We start from the raw sequence: 18,305 nt of genomic DNA on the forward strand, positions 1-18,305 counted from the left end.
TGTACAGTAGATCTAACATGTGGGAGCCTATACAGTAGTCTAGATGAGATCGATCTAGACAAAATAATCAAGATTGAAGATTTTGAATGCATCTACTTTCTTTGCTTGTAGTCAAAAATCTTGTGATTTGGAAATCTTAGCCCTTACATCTAGTGGTAAAAAAAAATATCCATTATTCATGTTAGTTAAACTAACCATCTTTACTACTAGATATATAAGCGGTTCATATGCTAAGGGTCACATGAATTTTTTGATGTGAGAAGATTAGAAATAGTAGATTATATTTAATGGGTCGAAACATCAAACAGTGATGCTCCAAACCCCATCATCTGGACAAGACTGACCTTTCTTTTGGGCTTGAATGGCAATATTATTTTCTTCTTCTAAAATATGTATTGTAAGCCTGACAAATTTCTTTACAGATATATGGGATTAATACATGGGCTAAAAAAAAAAAAAAACATATAAAGCACTAGAACTAATGGAATTGCAACAGCATTAGCATAACATTGTATAGTATTAATTGAAACATTAGTTTTGTTGTTTATAAGCTTGAGCACCTTTTGCTTGTGTTCTTTGCAGTTGTATATATTGCTGGGAGACGCACCGTCCACTCCTCAAGCAATAATATTATCAACACTTTACGAATCTTTTCAAACTTGTGATTAGACAAAAATGATTTAGTGCAATTTGTGACAAAAATGTTTGCGAATCTTTTTCCCGGGTAACTTGACAATTATAGCCTAGTAAGTTCCACTAGTTTGAAAATCCAGCAAGATAAGAGATTGCTTTCATCACTTCATCCGTCAGAAGCCGCTTCACAACTCATCAGCATGCCTAGCAATGTGGGTTGGGTTATCTCCGCAGCACATCTGCCCATGTCGTTTGCCCATCCGTGAGTGCTTTCACAACTGAGACTACCTCCTCAATGCTTACACGGATCTGTTCCTTGCTGTCCCTCTCACGTATGGTCACACTAGTAGTCGAATCCACAGTTATGGCAAAGGGGACACCAAGCTCATCCGTCCTGGCATAACGTTTCCCTATAGACGTGCCTGCACAAAACACCAACAAAATCATAATTCATAAGCAGCTTAGTCTGATGTTGAATCATCTGAACCATTAATCAACCGATGCGGACTTTAAAAGCTACTGTTTCTGTATAGTGTACTAGTTAAGTAGGCTTGTATATTTCATCACATCAGCACAATCACAACAATCAGTATATTTAAATATCATGCAGTTATCTACTAACTTGTCGATCCACAAACCAAGTTCTAGCTGTCTAGGAGTAAGTTGATGATAAAACATTTGAGAACCCAACAGTAGGATTAATTGGCAAAAAAAAAAAAAACAGTATTAGAATCTATGGGAAGAGAAGTAACATTATCCACCACAACCTATGAAATAATGGCATTCCAGAATTCTGACTAAAACTGGAGTTCAGTTATTATCGGATGCTTAAATTTTACGGGCATACCTGTAGCATCTAATATATGTGAGATCCCAGCCGCCGTTAGTGATTCATCTAGGAGTTTGGCCACTTTATCAAACTGCTGAGACTTGATTAATGGGAAAACGGTGCACTTAATAGGAGCCACTAGAGGAGCGAAGCAGAACACATTCAGCTGTTCATCCTCTGATTGGCTTGGTCTTGTGTAGAAAGAATGCTCAAAGAGACAGTAGATTATTCGTCCAATACCAAAAGATGGTTCAATAACAGAAGGGGTAAAAACCCTTTGATGTTCCTTCTTTCTTTCCATACTGATAGATACCATGTTTTTCTTCAAAAGTACAGATTTTCCAAGTGTATAGACTTGGAAGTCCACCTCTCCTTTATCATCCAAAGCTTCTTTCATTTTCAGTGCTTCTTTTTCACTCATGGCCTGTCCAAAGAGCTTGTTAAAAACTATAAATGAAAAGACAAGTAATTAGCAGCATGGAATCTGTGCAAAGGTTACCTCCAATGCTTCAACCACCATTCTTTGGTTACCCTTAAATGCAAGATCTAGTTCTGTTTTTGATGGGGTAATAACCAGCTTCTGAAATTTATTTAAAAAATCAAACAATAAGCAAGTAGAAAATAGGAAAGTCAATATCTTCTGGACAATAGATAGAAAAAGTGCAACATAACTTCTGGAGCAAAGTATGGAGGTCAGTGATTTGCCATTCGACATGTGGAATTAGACATAAAAAAAGTGGGAAAGAAAATCCTACCTCCACCTCTCTAGGTTCTGAGAACTTTCCATTAGCAACCAGACGGACACCACTTTTCTCCTGTTGAATAGCATAATAAAATCATCATACTTCAGCATCAATCTACGAAGCTTTAATCAGCCGATAGATAAAAACTTGAATAAATAGTCGATAAGAAGAGTTTTAGCGAAAGCTCTGGCAAAAGAATGGCATGCATAAGCATAAGAGGATTGTCTTTCTATGCAACTAAAAGTAAACAATAGCTAAGATGGGTCTCTAAGATAAGGCTGGCCAAGACATGCAAATAACAATCAACTTTTGAAAAGAGGCACAAAGCCATGAGCTTGTGATGTTCTAAAGAAGCAAATATGAAGCCCATTTACATGCGAAGCAAACTAGTAGAAAAATTGCAAACTAGGGTAAAAAGGTCACTATCATATATTGCTCTCAGATAACAGAAGGTTTGGTTTCTTATTCGACATTGTTTTCCATTTACTCTTCATAGGTGTAGCAGTTTCTGATGAAGACCAACCAACACCTGCCCCAACTTGCCCAAAATAAACAGGTTGGCTTTCAGCCCCAAATCCAACAGGCTAACAGAGGTCGAGCAAGCCCTTGAAACCCAGCTGCGGATGTTCATAGTTCAGAGAGGAAACAAAAAATACTAAAGATAAAGTGGAATAGACAGCATGTTCAAGATATACCACATTTTCTTCAACAGTTTTATTTTCTCTCACTCTCGATGCCGCATCCTAGATACCTTTTCTTGTCCCTATCTCGTTTCAATTATAAGATATATAACTAACAAGTGAAGTCTAATAGCAAGTCAGGTACAGGGCCCATAATAAATGAGTTGGTATGGGTTTATTCTTTTCAAACATTGTGGGTTGTGTGGGCTGAGAGTTTTGATGACGATCCAAATTTAATCCAATCACAATTCAACCAGACCCAATGCATTGCTAACTAGTCCTCTCACTCGTTTAAAAGAAGAATAGTTTTGTAAGAGGTGCATAAGATTATAATTTGTCACAATCAGAACTCATCACGGCACTCTTAAGTGCAAACAGGTCTTGATTACGTACCGAATGAGCTTGTAAATCATAAGCAGATCTATCAGCAATCCCAACACATTCAATCCAGCCATAGGAGCATTCTATTTCCGCATCCCAACAGTCTGCAGCATAGTGAGCCATCTCATTTGGCAGATGCTGCCTGAAGCGCAAACTATCTTTGTCAATTCCCAGACGAGTCAAGAAAAGATACACCCGTCCTATGAAGTAACCAAGTGTCTCATTGTTGATTGTTCCCTATACAAAGAAATTAAAACAATGTTTAAAAGAAACTAAACCAAATGAAGAATAGGGGAGTCAAAATAAAATAAAGGTAAAGGAAGAAACGATCAGCACAAAGGTGATAATAAGGAAGCCAAAGAAACCAACCTTTGAAACAGTCTCACCAAGGACCATTGACTTGGCTGATTTCCCTGCTAGTTGCTCCTCCCTAGGGAACATCAAAAACTCCAGGTTGGCAACATCAACAAACTTTGGGTGGGATTTGTCCTCAGGATCCACAAAGTGCTCAATCTCAGCCAGTGTGAACTCACGGACTCTTAAAAGACCTTGGCGAGGTGAAATCTACTCATCATAGAAAATAAGTTATGTCAGACCGACAGTGGAACATAAAACAGAGGCCTGTAAGTCTGTAACACAAAAAGAAATATAGGAGACAGAACGCTCATGGTTTCTATTAGCATAACTTTTGAATTAAGAGAACAGCATCAAATATATTTAACTATTCGCCCAAATTATTGCATTTATATTCCTTCAACCGAAAAAAGCACAAAATCATCTCATACTCCGACAAAATATCAAAAATCAATATGGGAGAAACAAGATGTGGTGAATAATAAAGCGAAGCCTTGCGCCAAAAAAAAAAAAGAATTCACTTTTCCAACGTTACAGAGGGAACATGTCTATTTTAGAAAATGAGAAAACAGTGCAATCATTCATTCAGTTCTTTAAACTGACAGTTATATCACAAGAAACAAGATAAAAAATGCATTAAATTTTCAACCAATCCTCAGCTAATTCAGTAAAATTTGATAATAATTGTTTATGCCAAGAACTTTTGGTGGGAAGCTTAAATCAAGAACTGGGTTGGTTTGTGATCAAAACTCGGTTGCCTACTACATTAACAACATGCTCCACAACAAAGTGAACACAATGTTCGCCATTTGATCTAATTATTGTTCCCTCATAATTCAGTTTTGTACCTCATCCATACTGTCAAGTATTTAATTTTTTCCCAAGCATTGCTGTTTTCCTGTACTGCTTCTTCCAGCTGTGCAGCAGCAATACACAAGTACGAAAAATTAAGAAATGAAGCACCCCAGGGAAAATTCTTGGAATTAAAAATTCATAGAACAAGAATGTCTCTACAGAAGATATGTTTACGAAGATATCGCAAATGGTGAACCTTCAAACCAGCAATTGAAGGTGCACCATATCCTAAGAATCTCGTCGAGACGGTTTAAAGCATTGATGATCCAACGCTGGAGCAGCTTCCAAACAATCAAGAGATGAACAGCAAGCTCTCAAGTGTTGTGACCATATTACAGCATTTTGACAATCTATTTCTTGTTGATTTGTGTATTGATGAAAGAATACCATCAATCAGATGATCAAAAGCTTTATGGCTGAAGATCCAAGGGAACCGAAACAACCAGTTGAGAATACAATCATAAGAAAATTTTATATTAGTTTCCATCGTCGAGTCTTCGAGATGTAGAGATGAATCAAAAGTGTCAAAGCAACATCAAGATCTCGAGCATGAGATCCATGCAGTGGAAACAAATCATAAAGTCAAGGGCCTAGATCATGCGGCAAATTTTTCCATTATGATGATCTAAACCCTCATCCAACTACTTGGAGCATCAAAATTATTTGATGGTCCAAAATCAATCGTGTATCAAGTTTCTATTTGTTTAACATTTAATTATAAAAATGGATACGAGATTAAATTGGCCCTTAAATTACTTGACCTACAAGTTACTTGGGTTCCAAGTCACATGTTTTTTAATATATGTGGTTGGCGGGTCCTTGCATGTCTTTTTTATTAGGTTACTTCATCCCCAGGTTGGTGTATCGGCAAACCAAAAGGGTGGTCATGAGTTGTATTGTATGAGTTTGTGAAAGTAATCTCTCTCCTCCCTCTCTCGCCCTGTCTCTAGAGTTTTCTATTCCCCTCTCCCTATTCATCTCTCAACTCCTTCACTTCTCATGTCTTTCCCTATTTTCAAAAACCTGTGAATATATGTATTATTGCCTGAATTAAATTTCAAGTCAACATCAAATCTTCTCCTTTAATCCTAAGACCCCTAGAAACTTCTTTTCTAACAACAAACACTATCCCTAAACCCTAGGATGGACCTAGAAAGCTTCTCTCTTCCCTTCAATCCAGTAAAGTGTTCACTTCTGCCCTGTTTTCTGCAATAGAACAGCAAGGCAACAAATTAGGTATTCCCCAAGTCCTCCCACCATGCTATGGCAGGTCATCCCCTAAGTTGTCCTACATCAGTACGCATACAAAGCAATATCTCACTTCACATATGCATTCGAAAAATTCTTTTATTAGAAACCACAAACCCGGGTTCTATCTTTCACAAGCTACTGAATGTGTGTTAAAAACTTAAAATGCTATTTTGCCAAATATAATGAAAAATGAAAAATCTAATGACATAAATGAAGTAGATAGACCAGAGAAAGATTGGTTGTTGTACTAAGTGGAGATGCCTATTCAGCCACCTAGACTCTAGGGCTAAACTATTACCTAGGGTCACTTCGACAGTTTGACAACCCGGATTACCTAACTTTATTGAAAAAGGCAAAAAAATAGTCATGAAAATAAATGAAAAGAACTAAAATACAATAAAATAGGAAAAGCACAAGAAGAGACAACGGTAATCACCCTAGGCTGTAAGGCTAAACTATCACCTATTGCATGGCCAGTTAAACAACCATGATTGCTTAACTTTTATGGAAAAGGCAATAAATCTATGGAAATAAATTGTAAATTTAAAAAAATGAGAAAAGACTATAAACCAAGGTGCCGAATTTAATAACTACAAGTTGCGGCCAATTTGTTTTCGAATTTGTAAGTTGTCATTCTCGTATAAGTCGTACAAAAGCTCAAAATATCATTTCTGTATGTATGTTTGAGAGAGCACTTACGCTAACTGCTATGTTACTTTTGAGAGAAAATATTAAGATATAGCACATTAGTTGACCACCTAGCTAGATAACATCGAAGATCAAGGACATAAAGGTGATACACTAAGGCTCATATTTTCCAAAAAAGGGTGTTCATAACTAGCCACCATATAACACTAGACTCTTCTTTTTCTGGCATTTTCAATTTTGGTGGAAAAGGTGCATTGATAGCAAATGAACAGGTGTACAATCAGAGAAACATGGAGGAAAGAGCATAACCAAATTTGGACTCTCGGACAGCCTACAATCACGTATAAATCGATGATGATTTGTCACTGCCACTTTAAATTATGAGTCTACATACCCATTGGAAGAGATGGCTGAAGTCATCCTTCCAATCCACTAGTACTCAATGTGTCAAGGGTTACTCCTTTTGGTTCAAAGCAATCATAACAAGACCCGCTTTTCCCATCATCATTAAGTTGATTAGAGATTTCTTCAGCCACACAATATTTAGAAAAAAAAGAAATTGGGTGGATAAAATAATTTCACATAGAAATTACACTAACATATCTTGAATTCAACAATAATACCAGTCTATTTTGAGGAAAATTTCACTTCAAGGCATTGTCATATACTGCAAAGTCATTCCTACACAGAAGTGACTTATCAAACACCAAAATCATAAGATTACATGTTGACAATCTAGTGGCATGAAATCTACTAATGTCTGTCAATGTTGTAATTGACACCCTTCAGTCATTCAAATCGGCATCCCTCTCCAAGTCAAGAAGGATCACCTTACATGAGGAACCAAGATGAAAATCACTGAATTGAACTCACCTCATGAAAGGGGAATTCATTTAAAATGATATTAGTTATAAAAGCATCGTGCCAATCAACTAGCACCCTTCAAGCCTCATTTTCACCCAAGATTTTAAGTTTCTACCAGAATGGATTGCTTTAGGCCAAGATCATACTGACACTGACCTCCAACTTCCACTTTCAGTCAACTTCGGAGCTTCTGCCTGATGTTGGCCAAAACTAAAGATAGCTATAGAATTTTTTTAAAAGTTTATATTAGTGTTTCCAATAATAGAAAGGTCATTTTTTATTTATTTAAGTATATTGGCTATATAACATCAATTTTCAATACTTTTTCTTTTCTTTCCTTGAGTTAAAAGAGATATAATAAATTTAGCCCTTGATAGATTAAAACATCCAAGAAACTCTTATTATATTACTAAATCTAAGGCCCAATCCAACAAAATTGAGCATCTCTGTCATTGAAGTAAGCAATCAGGTCTATATAATTCAAGGCATACTCTATAAACAAATTGGAGCATGCAATCCCAAGTAATCCATTATCAATAGCTTAAGTAGAATTATATAAAATGCTTGCTTTGACCCATGTTCAACCAGCCAAATTAGCACCTTGATTGCATAAATCAAAGAGGAACACGGAATGTGGGAGTGATAACAAGAGAAAGAACTGCGGTCAAAGGAGAGGGAAAAGAGTACCATCCACATGATGTCACTTTTTTTTGTCCCAAATTTGTGTATGAACCAGAAACTTATATATTTGCATCAACATAAGCATATTGAATGGTTACCAAATGCCATCAAAATTTGATAACCAAATGCCATGTCTCCATTGATTTTATCCAATTCAACAAGAGGCGAGAGTCATCTACCAAAAAAAACTAAAAGGCCACATGGCTATGGAATTCAGGAGCATGTAATCGAGAACAAGCCTCTAAGGTTCTACAAGACTTGAAAAGAGAGTGGATAAAATAGGACTTTGACATGGTTTAAATTAGGGAACGATATTCATCTTTAAGGAAAGTTTCTCAGAGCAACTAGATAAATTAGAACACAATCCCCATAAACTACACTAAGAACCTTATGTATAAAATGTGCAAGTTGCTTAAATTTGAATTTTCAATGTTGTGCTTGCAGACTCATTTCGTAACAACTAAATCTTTTATATGAAACAAAACAAATTAGCCTAGTCCTATAGGTTAACTGCGCTGAAGCCATATTTTGTATCTAATTAGGTTAAGCCAACAACTTAATTATCCCAAATTCCCAATTCATGTTAAGTCTTTCTGCATGCTATGGTTCAAGTCAATAATTTGATTGGATAAGGCCCTCAAATTCATAGTATCAACTTGTGTTAAGTTCACATATGCCAATACAAGGACCTGAGCAAACAGCGATGAAAGAGTTATCTTTATTTAACCTGGGATGCTCAGCCCATAGAATAGACAAATCAATTAGATGAGACCTAGTATGCAATCAAGCATTAAGGAAAAGCATCCACTTTCTCGTAGCAAAAAGAAAAGAAATACATCCACCAAGAATCATTGTTCATGCATATATACTAAAACACCAACTTTTAACATGTATAAAATCACTAACAAGACAATGCAGCTCAGATCTTCATTACACAATGCAGTTTTGCACGATGTGATCTTCTATGCCTAAAGGCACAATTTTATACCCACAGTAAAGGAAGAAAATGGAAGCAAACAAACCTCGTTTCTAAATGCCTGCCCAACCTGAGCTGCTGCAAATGGAAGCTTCTCGCAATTGAAATTGTACAATTCCTCAAAATTCACAAAGATACCCTGTGCTGTTTCTGGCCTCATATACCTACAAGCCACAGATAATCGAACAGCAACTAAATACCAGACACCAATCACTGCTAATTAAGTACATATCATGTGCAAATTATCTCACCCAGGAAGCATGCCAGATGAGCCAATCGAAGTCTGAAACATGAGATTGAAGGGGTATGGATCAGAGATGTGGTTCCCGGTATCAGGCGATCTGATATCATACTCCTTCAGCTTCGCTCCTATCTCTTCAGCAGAAAGATCGTCCAACACCGAGATGACATGCTTGAACTCTGCAGCCTTATCAGGCAATAATGTGAGGTCCTTCTCGAGCTTCCCCTTGCAATAGTCTTTGAGTAAGTGATCGGCACGATAGCACATCCCAGTCTTCTCATCCTTCACCATCAGGTCAGTGAATTTATCCACATGACCAGATGCCTTCAAGACTATCTCTGGCGTGACACAGGAACACTTCATCACCACCATGCCCTCCTCCAAAACAAAGTGCTAAAAAAAACAGATCAAACATATTATTGTAGCATTCTGTGTACTAGCAGCTATGTTTTGCCTTCAAAATAAAACAGTGTTCAAACAAATAATTAAGCATTCGAACCATGAGAAATAATATTCTCTTTTCAAAATTAAACAGCATAAAACGAACAACTCAGCATTCAAACTACGAGGAAAGAGACGCAGCGAGCAGTATATACTAGCAAGAAGAATCAAATGTAAAGATAAATTCTCAAACAATGATCACCATTGTCACTGAATGTAAGAGTTTAAATATCGTTGCAAGCTTCGACTGATGCAATCTTAAATATAAAGAAAAACAAATCTAATTATCAGTAACCAGTTATAGAAATTTGTTTAAAAGTTAAGTATCACCTATAAGCATTTTAGACACACGATGGGGGGAACTTGTTTCTCATTTGTGGGTTAAAATCCCAAGAAATTAGTTTAACGTAACCGCAACGAATCCATAGGGGAACAAGACGTCTTGAAATTTATCTATTTACGGAATCGCTCCACTCAAGAATCTCAGTAGAACTGGATCGGATCGACTTGTTGGAGCTTCATTCTCCAAAGTACAATTTCGTAAAAGCTCTGCTACTCAACGGCTAAAGTTTTGACGGCATTACCTGGTGCCAAAAGGCAAGGACGTTGGACTTGACGACGCACCCAGGAGGCCCATAGTCGTAAAGGCCGGCGACACCGCTGTAGATCTTGAAGGAGGGAATGTAGAAGAGCCTCCTCTCGAGCGTGTTCACGACGGCCTGCCGGAACACCTCCTTGCTGCAGCCGTCACCGTTGCCACTGACAGCATACTGGAGTCGCTTCGCAGCGGCAACACCAAGCTTATCCGTCCTGGCATAAGCTTTCCCTATAGACGTGCCTGCACAAAACACCAGCAAAATCGTAATTTATAAGCAGCTTATGTGAGATCCCAGCCGCCGTTAGTGATTTAGCAATGAGTTTGGGCACTACATCAAACTGCTGAGACTTGATTAATGGGCAGATGATGCACTTACTAGCAGCCACTAGAGGAGGGAAGCGGAACACATTCAGCTGTTCATCCTCTGATTTGCTTGTGTAGAAAGAATGCTCCAAGAGACAGTAGATTATTCGTCCAATACCAAAAGATGGTTCAATAACAGAAGGGGTAAACACCCTTTGATGTTCCTTCTTTCTTTCCATACTGATAGATACCATGTTTTTCTTCATAAGCACAGATTTTCCAAGTGTACAGACTTGGAAGTCCACCTCTCCTTTATCATCCAAAGCTTCTTTCATTTCCAGTGCTTCTTCATCACTCATGGCCTGTCCAAAGAGCTTGTTAGAAGCTATAAATGAAAAGGCAAGTAATTAGCAGCATGGAATCTGTGCAAAGGTTACCTCCAATGCTTCAACCACCATTCTTTGGTAACCCTTAAATGCAAGACCTAGTTCTCTTTTTGATGGGGAAATAACCAGCTTCTGAAATTATTTAAAAATCAAACAATAAGCAAGTTGAAAATAGGAACGTCAGTATCCTTTGGACAATAGATAGAAAAAGTGCAACATAACTTCTGCAGCAAAGTATGGAGATCAGTGATTTGCCATTCCACATGTGGAATTAGACATAAAAAAAAGTGGGAAAGAAAATCCTACCTCCACCTCTCTAGGTTCTGAGAACTTCTCATTAGCAACCAGACGGACACCACTTTTCTCCTGTTGAACAGCATAATAAAATCATCATACTTCAGCATCAATCTACGAAGCTTTAATCAGCCGATAGATAAAAACTTGAATAAATGGTCGATAAGAAGAGTTTTAGCAAAAGCTCTGGCAAAAGAATGGCATGCATAAGCATAAGAGGATTGTCTTTCTATGCAACTAAAAGTAAACAATAGCTAAGATGGGTCTCTAAGATAAGGCTGGCCAAGACATGCAAATAACAATCAACTTTTGAAAAGAGGCACAAAGCCATGAGCTTGTGATGTTCTAAAGAAGCAAATCTGAAGCCCATTTACATGCGAAGCAAACTAGTAGAAAAATTGCAAACTAGGGTAAAAAGGTCACTATTATATATTGCTTTCAGATAACAAAAGGTTTGGTTTCTTATTCGACATTGTTTTCCATTTACTCTTCATAGGTGTGGCAGTTTCTGATGAAGACCAACCAACACCTGCCCCAACTTGCCCAAAATAAACAAGTTTGGCTTTCAGCCCCAGATCCAACAGGCTAGCAGAGGTTGAGCAAGCCCTTGAAACCCAGCTGTGGATGTTCATAGTTAAGAGAGGAAACAAAAAATAATGAAGATAAAGTGGAGTAGACAGCATGTTCAAGATATATCACATTTTCTTCAACAGTTTAATTTCCTCTCCTCACTCTCGATGCCGCATCCTAGATACCTATTCTTGTCACTATCTTGTTTCAATTAAAAGATAGATAACCAACAAGTGAAGTCTAATAGCAGGTCAGGTACAGGGCCCATAATAAATGAGTTGGTATGGGTTTATTCTTTTCAAATGTTGTGGGTTGTGTGGGCTGAGAGTTTTGATGACGATCCAAATTCAATCCAATCACAATTCAAGCAGACGCAATGCATTGCTAACTAGTCCTCTCACTTGTTTAAAAGAAGAAAAGTTTTGTAAGAGGTGCATAAGATTATAATTTGTCACAATCAGAACTCATCACGGCACTCTTAAGTGCAAACAGGTCTTGATTACGTACCGAATGAGCTCGTAAATCATAATCAGATCTATCAGCAATCCCAACACATTCAATCCAGCCATCGGAGCATTCTATTTCCGCATCCCAACAGTCTGCCGCATAGTGAGCCATCTCATTTTGCAGATGCTGCCTGAAGCGCAATCTATCTTTGTCAATTCCCAGACGAGTCAAGAAAAGATACACCCGTCCTATGAAGTAACCAAGTGTCTCATTGTTGATTGTTCCCTATACAAAGAAATTAAAACAATGTTTAAAGGAAACTAAACTAAATGAAGATAGGGGTGTCAAAATAAAATAAAGGTAAAGAAAGAAACGATCAGCACAAAGGTGATAACAAGGAAGCCAAAGAAACCAACCTTTGAAACCGCTTCACCAAGGACCATTGACTTGGCTGATTTCCCTGCAAGTTGCTCCTCCCTAGGGAACATCAAAAACTCCAGGTTGGCAACATCAACAAACTTTGGGTGGGATTTGTCCTCAGGATCCACAAAGTGCTCAATCTCAGCTAGTGTGAACTCACGGGCTCTTAAAAGACCTTGGCGAGGTGAAATCTACTCAGCATAGAAAATAAGTTATGTCAGACCGACAGTTGAACATAAAACAGAGGCCTGTAAGTCTGTAACACAAAAAAGAAATATAAGAGAGTACGCTCATGGTTTCTACTAGCATAACTTTTGAATTAAGGGAACAGCATCAAAAATATTTAGCTATTCACCCAAATTATTGCATTTATATTCCTTCAACTGAAAAAAGCACAAAATCAACTCATACTCCGACAAAATATCAAAAATCAATATGGGAGAAACAAGATCTGGTGAATAATAAAACGAAGCCTTGCCACAAAAAAAAACTGATTCACTTTTCCAACGTTACAGAGGGAACATGTCTATTTTAGAAAATGAGGAAACAGTGCAATCATTCATTCAGTTCTTTAAACTGACAGTTATATCACAAGAAACAAGATAAAAAATGCATTAAGTTTTCAACCAATCCTCAGCTAATTCAGTAAAATTTGATAATGATTGTTTACGCCAAGAACTTTTGGTGGGAAGCTTAAATCAAGAACTAGGTTGGTTTGTGATCAAAACTCAGTTGCCTACTACATTAACAACGTGCTCCACAACAAAGTGAGCACAATGTTGGCCATTTGATATAATTATTGTTTCCTCATAATTCAGTTGTGTACCTCATCCATACTGTCAAGTAGTTAATTTTTTCCCAAGCATTGCTGTTTTCCTGTACTGCTTCTTCCAGCTGTGCAGCAGCAATATCACAAGTACGAAAAAGTAAGAAATGAAGCACCCCAGAGAAAAATTCTTGCAATTAAAAAGTTGCGGCCAATTTGTTTTCGAATTTGTAAGTTGTCAGTGTGATATAAGTCGTACAAAAGCTCGAAATATCATTTATGTATGTATGTTCACAAGAGCACTTACGCTAACTGATATGTTACTTTGAGAGAAGAAATTAAGATATAGCACATTAGTTGACCATCTAGCTAGATAGCATCGAACATCAAGGGCATAAAGGTGATACACTAAGGCTCGTATTTTTCAAAAAAAGTGTGTTCATAACTAGCCACCATATAATACTAGACCCTTCTTTTTGTGGCATTTTCAATTTTGGTGGAAAAGGTGCACTGATGGCAAATGAACAGGTATACAATCAGAGAGACATGGAGGAAAGAGCATAACCAAATGTGGACTCTCGGACAGCCTACAATCACGTATAAATCGATGATGATTTGTCGTGACTACTTTAAATTATGAGTCTACACACCCATTGGAAGGGATGGCTGAAGTCATCCTTCCAATCCACTAGTACTCCTCATTGTGTCAAGGGTTACTCCTTTTGGTTCAAAGCAATCATAACAAGACCCGCTTTTCCCATCATCATTAAGTTGATTAGATATTTCATCAGCCGCACAATAATTAGAAAAAAGAAATAAATTGGGTGGATAGAATAGTTTCACATAGAAATTACATTAACATATCTTGAATTCAACAATAATACCAATCTATTTTGAGAAAAATTTCTCTTTAAGGCATCGTCATATACTGCAAAATCATTCCTACACAGAAAGTGACTTATCAAACACAAAAATCATAAGTTTAAATGTTAACAATCTAGTGGCATGAAACCTACTAATGCCTGTCAATGTTGTAATTGACACCATTCAGTCATTCACATTGTCATCCCTCTCCAAGTCAAGAAGGATCACCTTACATGAGGAACCAAGATGAAAATCACTGAATTGTCACCTCATGAAAGGGGAATTCATTTAAAATGATATTAGTTATAAAAGCATCGTGCCAATCAAATAGCACCCTTCAAGCCTCATTTTCACCCAAGATTTTAAGTTTCTACCAGAATGGATTGCTTTAGGCCAAGATCAAATTGCAACTGACCTCCAACTTCCATTTTCAGTCAACTTCAGTGGTTCTGCCTGATGTTGGCCAAAACTAAAGATAGCTATAGATTTTTTTAAAAAGTTTTATATTAGCGTTTCCAATAATAGAAAGGTCATTTTTATTTATTTTATTATATAGGCTATATAACATCAATTTTTAATGCTTTTTCTTTTCTTTCCTTGAGTTAAAAGAGATATAATAAATTTAACCCTTGATAGATTAGAGCATTCAAGAAACTCTTATTATATTACTAAATCAACGGCCCCATCCAACGAAATTGATCATGCCTGTCATTGAAGTAAGCAATCAGTTCTATATAATTCAAGGCATACTCTATAAATAAATTGGAGCATGCAATCCCAAGTAATCCATTATCAATAGCTTAAGTAGAATAATATAAAATGCTTGCTTTGACCCATGTTCAACCAGCCAAATTAGCACCTCGATTGCAAAAATCAGAGAGGAACACGGAATGTGGGAGTGAGAACAAGAGAAAGAACCATGGTCAAAGGAGAGGGAAAAGAGTACCATCTACATGATGTCAACTGCTTTTTGCCCCAAATTTGTCTATGAACCAAAAACTTACATATTTGCATCAACATATGCATATTGAATGATTATCAAATTTTAGATCAAGCATAGATGTCCATAGACAGGTTGAGCTTAACTAAGGCAAGCATTCTCCCATCTACATAGCATTGGCTAGAGGAATCAAGGTATGATCCATCAAAATTTGATAACCAAATGTCATCTCTCTATTGATTTTATCCAAGTCAACTAGAGGCGAGAATCATCTAACAAAAAAAACTAAAAGGCTACGTGGCTATGGAATTCAGGAGCATGCAATTGAGAGCAAGACTCTAAGGTTCTACAAGACTTGGAAAGAGAATGGATAAAATAGGACCTTGACATGGTTTAAATTAGGGAACGATATTCATCTTTAAGGAAAGTTTCTCAGAGCAACTAGATAAATTAAAACATGATCCCCATAAAGTACACTAAGAACTTTATGTATAAAATGGGCAAGTTGCTTAAATTTGAATTTTCAATGTTGTGCTTCGTAACAACTAAATCTTTCATATGATACAAAACAAATTAGCCTAATCCTATAGGTTAAATGTGCTGAAGCCATATTTTGTATCTAATTAGGTTAAGCCAACAACTTAACTATCCCAAATTCCAAATTCATGTTAAGTCTTTCTGCATGCTATGGTTCAAGTCAATAATTTGATTGGATGAGGCCCTCAAATTCATGGTATCAACTTGTGTTAAGTTCACATATGCCAATACAAGGACCTGAGCAAACAGCAACGAAAGAGTTATCTTTATTTAACTTGGGATGCTTAGATCATAGAATAGACAAATCAATTAGATGAGACCTAGCATGCGATCAAGCATTACAGAAATGCATCCACTTTCTCTTAGCAAAAAGAAAAGAAATACATCCACCAAGAATCATTGTTTATACATGTATACTAAAACACCAACTTTTAACACGTATAAAATCAATAACAAGATAATGCAGCTCAGATCTTCATTACACATGGCAGTTTTGCACGATGTGATCTTCTATGCCTAAAGGCACAATTTATACCCACAGTAAAGGAAGAAAATGGAAGCAAACAAACCTCGTTTCTAAATGCCTGCCCAACCTGAGCTGCTGCAAATGGAAGCTTGTTGCCATTGTAATAGTACAGGTAGTTAAAATTCACAAATATACCCTGTGCTGTTTCTGGCCTCATATACCTACAATCCACAGATAATCGAACAGCAACTAAATACCAGACACCAATCGCTGCTAATTAAGTACATATCATGTGCAAATTATCTCACCCAGAAAGCATGCCAGATGGGCCAATCGAAGTCCGAAACATGAGATTGAAGGGGTATGGATCAGAGATGTGGTTCCCAGTATCAGGCGATCGGATATCATACTCCTTCAGCTTTGCCCCTAGCTCTGCAGCAGAAAGATCGTCCAACACCGAGATGACGTGCTTGAACTCTGCAGCCTTATCAGGCGACAATGTTAGGTCCTTCTCGAGCTTCCCTTTGCAATAGTCCTTGAGTAAGTGATCAGCGCGGTAGCAAGTCCCAGTCTTCTCATCCTTCACCAACAGGTCAGTGAATTTATCCACATGACCAGATGCCTTCAAGACTATCTCTGGCGTGATACAGGGACAATCCATCTCCAACATTTTCTCCTCCAAAACAAAGTGCTAAAGAAAACAGAACGAACATATTATTGTAGCATTCTGTGTACTAGCAGTTCTGTTTTGCCTTCAAATTAAAACAGTGTTAAAACATATAATTAAGCATTCGATCCATGAGAAATAATATGCTCTTTTCGAAATTAAACAGCATATAACGAACAACTCAGCATTCAAACTACGAGGAAAAAGATGCAGGAAGCAGTATATACTAGCAAGAAGAATCAAATGTAAAGATAAATTCCCAAACAATGATCACCACTGTCGCTGAATGTAAGAGTTTAAATATCATTGCAAGCTTCGACTGATGCAATATTAAATATAAAGAGAAAAAATCTAATTATCAGGTACTAGTTATAGAAGTTTGTTTAAAAGGTAAGCATTTTAGACATGATGGGGGGAACTTGTTTTCTCATTTGTGGGTTAAAATCCCAAGAAATTAGTTTAACGTAATCCATTGGAGAACAAGACGTCCTGAAATTTATCTATTTCTTACAGAATCGCTCCACTCGAGAATCTTAGTAGAACTTGATCGGATCGACTTGCTGGAGCTTCATTCTACAAAGTACAATTTTGTAAAAGCTCTGCTACTAAGGTTTTGGCGGCGTTACCTGACGCCAAAAGGCAAGGACGGTGGATATGACGGCGCACCCAGGGGGGCCGTAGTCGTAGAGGCCGGCGACGCCGCGGTAGATCTTGAAGGAGGGGATGTAGAACAGCCTCCTCTCGAGCGTGTTCGCGACGGCCTGCGGGAACGCCTCCTTGCGGCTGCCGTCGCCGTTGCTGCTGACAGCGGACTGGAGTCGCTTCGCGGCGGCGCCGTGCTCGACCTTGAGGGCCTTGAGGATCTCGACGGCGGCATCGATCTCGTCCTTGGAGACGCCGGGGCGGGCCTTGAGGGCCCGGACGGCCTCGGACTGGGCATCGACGGCGGTCTGCTTCTCGGCGAGGGCCCGCCGCAGGGAGTCCTCGGTGGCAGCCATGGGCGAGGGGCTCGGCGCAGCGGAGAGGGCGGAGAGGAGGCGGCAGCGGAGGATGAGGGGGAGGAGGGTTTTGGATGGGGTTAGGGATCCGGAAATGGTGGAGAATGACATTAATTTGTGGTTTGACAGAGGTTTAGGCATTATTAATTCCAATTTTATTTTGATCCTAACTCAATCACTTGTCTAATAGGTGGCGAAAACCTTGTTATGATCTTTCTAAATATGCTTCATACTAAGTTTGGAAAAATATATAATAAATCCAAAAGGACTTAGAAAATGCCAATAAGATTTTGCACAATTTGTCTTAAATTCTGATTTTCTATATTGCTAAATGGCAAGCCTTCATAGTAAATGAAGTAAATTTATAATAATATATATATAAATAGGGATCAGGGTTTTAAGTACTATATGAGGTCTTGTGCCAACATACCATGGGTATTGTAGTATGTGCTAGTGGCACATAATTGTGCCA

At 37.8% G+C, this 18,305-nt stretch overlaps 1 protein-coding gene across 1 annotated transcript; it reads right to left on the reverse strand.

The window, feature by feature from the left end:
• Positions 1 to 498: 498 nt before the first annotated feature.
• LOC103699295 (glycine--tRNA ligase, mitochondrial 1-like) lies at positions 499 to 17,928 on the reverse strand. Its single transcript, XM_039128391.1, has 17 exons — positions 17,462 to 17,928; positions 16,477 to 16,859; positions 16,272 to 16,389; positions 12,592 to 12,786; positions 12,236 to 12,460; positions 11,171 to 11,230; positions 10,916 to 10,996; positions 10,552 to 10,840; positions 10,162 to 10,415; positions 9,147 to 9,529; positions 8,942 to 9,059; positions 3,636 to 3,830; positions 3,279 to 3,503; positions 2,218 to 2,277; positions 1,962 to 2,042; positions 1,481 to 1,886; positions 499 to 1,055 (listed from the first exon to the last, which is right to left on the reverse strand). The coding sequence occupies exons 1-17, from the start codon at positions 17,831 to 17,833 to the stop codon at positions 856 to 858; spliced, it is 3,645 nt and encodes a 1,214-aa protein (XP_038984319.1). The 5' UTR covers positions 17,834 to 17,928; the 3' UTR covers positions 499 to 855.
• Positions 17,929 to 18,305: the final 377 nt, after the last annotated feature.

Source organism: Phoenix dactylifera, chromosome 7, assembly GCF_009389715.1.
Source record: "Phoenix dactylifera cultivar Barhee BC4 chromosome 7, palm_55x_up_171113_PBpolish2nd_filt_p, whole genome shotgun sequence".
In the NCBI taxonomy this organism is placed as follows: domain Eukaryota; kingdom Viridiplantae; phylum Streptophyta; class Magnoliopsida; order Arecales; family Arecaceae; genus Phoenix; species Phoenix dactylifera.

What these genes read in the sequence shown, in the direction of transcription:
- LOC103699295 (XM_039128391.1), bottom strand. Translation starts at nt 17,833, where the DNA reads ATGGCTGCCACCGAGGACTCCCTGCGGCGGGCCCTCGCCGAGAAGCAG. An exon ending in TGGTGGTTGAAGCATTGGAG is followed by an intron (nt 10,841 to 10,915) that starts GTAACCTTTGCA and finishes CTCTTTGGACAG; the next exon opens with GCCATGAGTGATGAAGAAGC. An exon ending in ACATATATTAGATGCTACAG is followed by an intron (nt 1,056 to 1,480) that starts GTATGCCCGTAA and finishes TGTTTTGTGCAG; the next exon opens with GCACGTCTATAGGGAAACGT.